General features: G+C 45.8%; 1 protein-coding gene across 1 annotated transcript in view; it reads left to right on the top strand.

The window, feature by feature from the left end:
- Positions 1-999: 999 nt before the first annotated feature.
- QKI (QKI, KH domain containing RNA binding) overlaps positions 1,000-2,558 on the top strand; it is a 135,512-nt gene continuing 133,953 nt past the window's right edge. Inside the window, exon 1 of the mRNA XM_007945280.2 lies at positions 1,000-1,137. Coding sequence (XP_007943471.2) covers positions 1,018-1,137 — 120 coding nt within the window. The 5' untranslated portion in view covers positions 1,000-1,017. The remainder of the gene's footprint in view (positions 1,138-2,558) is intronic.

Raw genomic sequence — 2,558 nt, 5'->3', positions numbered from 1 at the left:
CTGGGGATACAGTGAGTAGTAGTGCTCATGGAACTTTCAGTCTGTGTGAGATGAAGATAGGAATCAAAGGGTCACACAGATACTTGTAGTTGTTACGTGCCATCGAGTCGAATCCGGCTCCTAGCGACCCCTCCTTGAGTTTTCAAGACAATGTCACTACAGAAGTAGATTGCCCAGTCTTCCTTCTGAGGAGTGGCTGGTGGGTTTGAACTACCAGCCTTCTGGTTAACAGTCGAATGCCTTAGGCACTCCAGTTGTATAGAACTTGATTAATTCAAGTGGAATTCTCAGTTGTTTCTTGAATGAAGAAATAGTACTTCCGGGCTGGGCGCTGCAGCTGGTCACCTTGTCTCTGCAGCCATCCTTTCTCAGCTTCTCTGACACCTCTTCCCCACCACTTCTTACTCGGGCTGGTCTTTTCGTGTCCTGCTAGGTGTTTTGCTAAGGTGTATTGCCTCCTCCCTTCCGCCCACGCTCTCTCTCAGGCATCCCCTCTATTCCTGTAGTTGTAGCTACTAACTTGGTGTATCAAACTCAGACTTCTGTTAAACTTGCAGTCTGTCTATTGGGCATCTCAGTGTGGGTATTCAAAAGGCACCCAAAGTATCAAACAAAATGGTTCTGTTAAAAAAAAATCTCATTCTGACAGGACTAATTCTTAGGATAGTTAGTGACTGAAGCTATCATTGCCAGTGGCTGGCCTCATTTTGGTGTGGGAAAATTGGGGCAACACCAGGTCCCTGTCATGGTGGCCGAGAGTGGGGATATTGCAGTTGGTTGTGATAAGATACGCTGTTGTGTGGCATATGTTTGATTTCTCATGAAAGTTATTTAAGGCCACTGAGTACTGAGTTGTGTTGAGTGTGGGCTAATCAAGAGAATAGGTCCACAGATTTTTGTCTCTGAGTTTTATCACTTTTTTCTTTGAAATCTTTTCTGGACTGGCGAGGATATTTTGTTGTCTAACACATTTACACTTTTTACTTTTTCACAGAAATTAGCAGAGTACGGAAAGACATGTACAATGACACATTAAATGGCAGCACAGAGAAAAGGAGCGCGGAGCTGCCTGACGCGGCGGGACCTATTGTTCAGTTACAAGAGAAACTTTATGTGCCTGTAAAAGAATACCCGGATGTAAGTATGTTCTGCTGTTTGTTTGGTTATTTACTGCTCGGTGGGCTTGGTTGGGGACAGAGATAATCTGCTGGTGGACACTTAAATCTTGTCTGCCATATTTTTTTAAATTTCGTGGGAGGGGCTAGAGGTGTGAATAATTTTGCAAGGATATTTAAGCAGCTTCTCTCCAGATATGTTTCCATTTGAATGCTGCTCTCTCACATCTGGAAATGTACACAGTAAAGACTTCATTAGGATTTCACACTGGGGTCAAGAATGAGGGAAAGAGCTTTGGCCTCATTGTCCCAGAGTACCAAGTACAACTCCCTGCTGTGTCCCTGTTCTGACCTCAGCTGAGCCCCAGCCAGGGCCACAGCATGCCAGAGCTCCCATGAAGGGGTGGATTGTCTGACAGCTAAGGTCCCTTTTATCTGTAAACTTGATGATACTCGTGGTTGGTGGTCTGGTGCTGCGTTTTGCCTCAGTCCACTGTTGGCTTGTTCTCTCTGAGCACCCTGTAGGGGACAGTCTTCTTATCCGCTGCCAGTTAATTCCTGAGTCAGTACAGGTTCTGCTTCGCCCCACGGCCCAGTGAGACGTGGCTTCCTGTGCACTCGGCCCGCATCTTTGAGGATTGTCCTTCTCACGACACCATGGTCACATTGGAACAAGTTAAGTCCACTCTCCATCTTAGGACCTTCATGTTAGCTGTACCCTCATCTGGACTGGTTGGCTTCTTGTCATGAATATCCCTTCAAAACAGCCTCCCCTATTTTATCTAAAAGCCATCTGGTTACTCACTATTTCACTTAAGTCTCTTTTATTTCTTTGCCCTCATACTCAGTCATATCTGGTATTTAGCTTACCGTCCTATCTCCCCTACCAAAAGGTAAGGTCCTGACAACCAGAACCTGGTCTCGGTCATTGCTGTGTGCCCCAGGGCACATCATGCTGGCATGTAGTAGGTGTTGAGGACCAGTTACTGCATTGATGAAGGAAAAGAGGGGGCTGTGTGCTACGGTTCAGGGGACTTTTCTGAAAGCACATTGCTCCTGTCTAGGTGTGATGTGTGCTCGCAGATTGATTGTATGGACAGTATCTGGGATGGGAGAGAAATATCTTCCTGGCTCAAAGCTTTAGTTTTTCACAGGTTGTGTTTCCAGTGTCTTTTTTTTTTTTTTTCTTTTTAAATAACGCTTCATTGTATTTTTGGTGAAAATACGCAGCGCAGAACGGCTCCCATTCGCCAGGTTCCATGTGTAATGTTCGGTGCCGCTGGTGGTGGTCTGTAGTCTGTGCCAGCATTCTCAGTAGTTCCCATCTACTTATCCCCTGCACGTAACTCGTTCTCGGTGCCCCCACCCTTCTCATTTGCTTTATGGTGACTGCTGTCCACTTGGCCTTATGTGGATGATTTTTAAAAGCATGTTTCTCAAGGT

The sequence above is a fragment of the Orycteropus afer genome, unplaced genomic scaffold (genome assembly GCF_000298275.1).
Source record: "Orycteropus afer afer isolate SDZICR_OR568_19922 unplaced genomic scaffold, OryAfe1.0 scaffold00135, whole genome shotgun sequence".
In the NCBI taxonomy this organism is placed as follows: domain Eukaryota; kingdom Metazoa; phylum Chordata; class Mammalia; order Tubulidentata; family Orycteropodidae; genus Orycteropus; species Orycteropus afer.
Note: the sequence above shows the minus strand (reverse complement) of the source record. Positions and strands in the feature narration are given on the sequence as shown.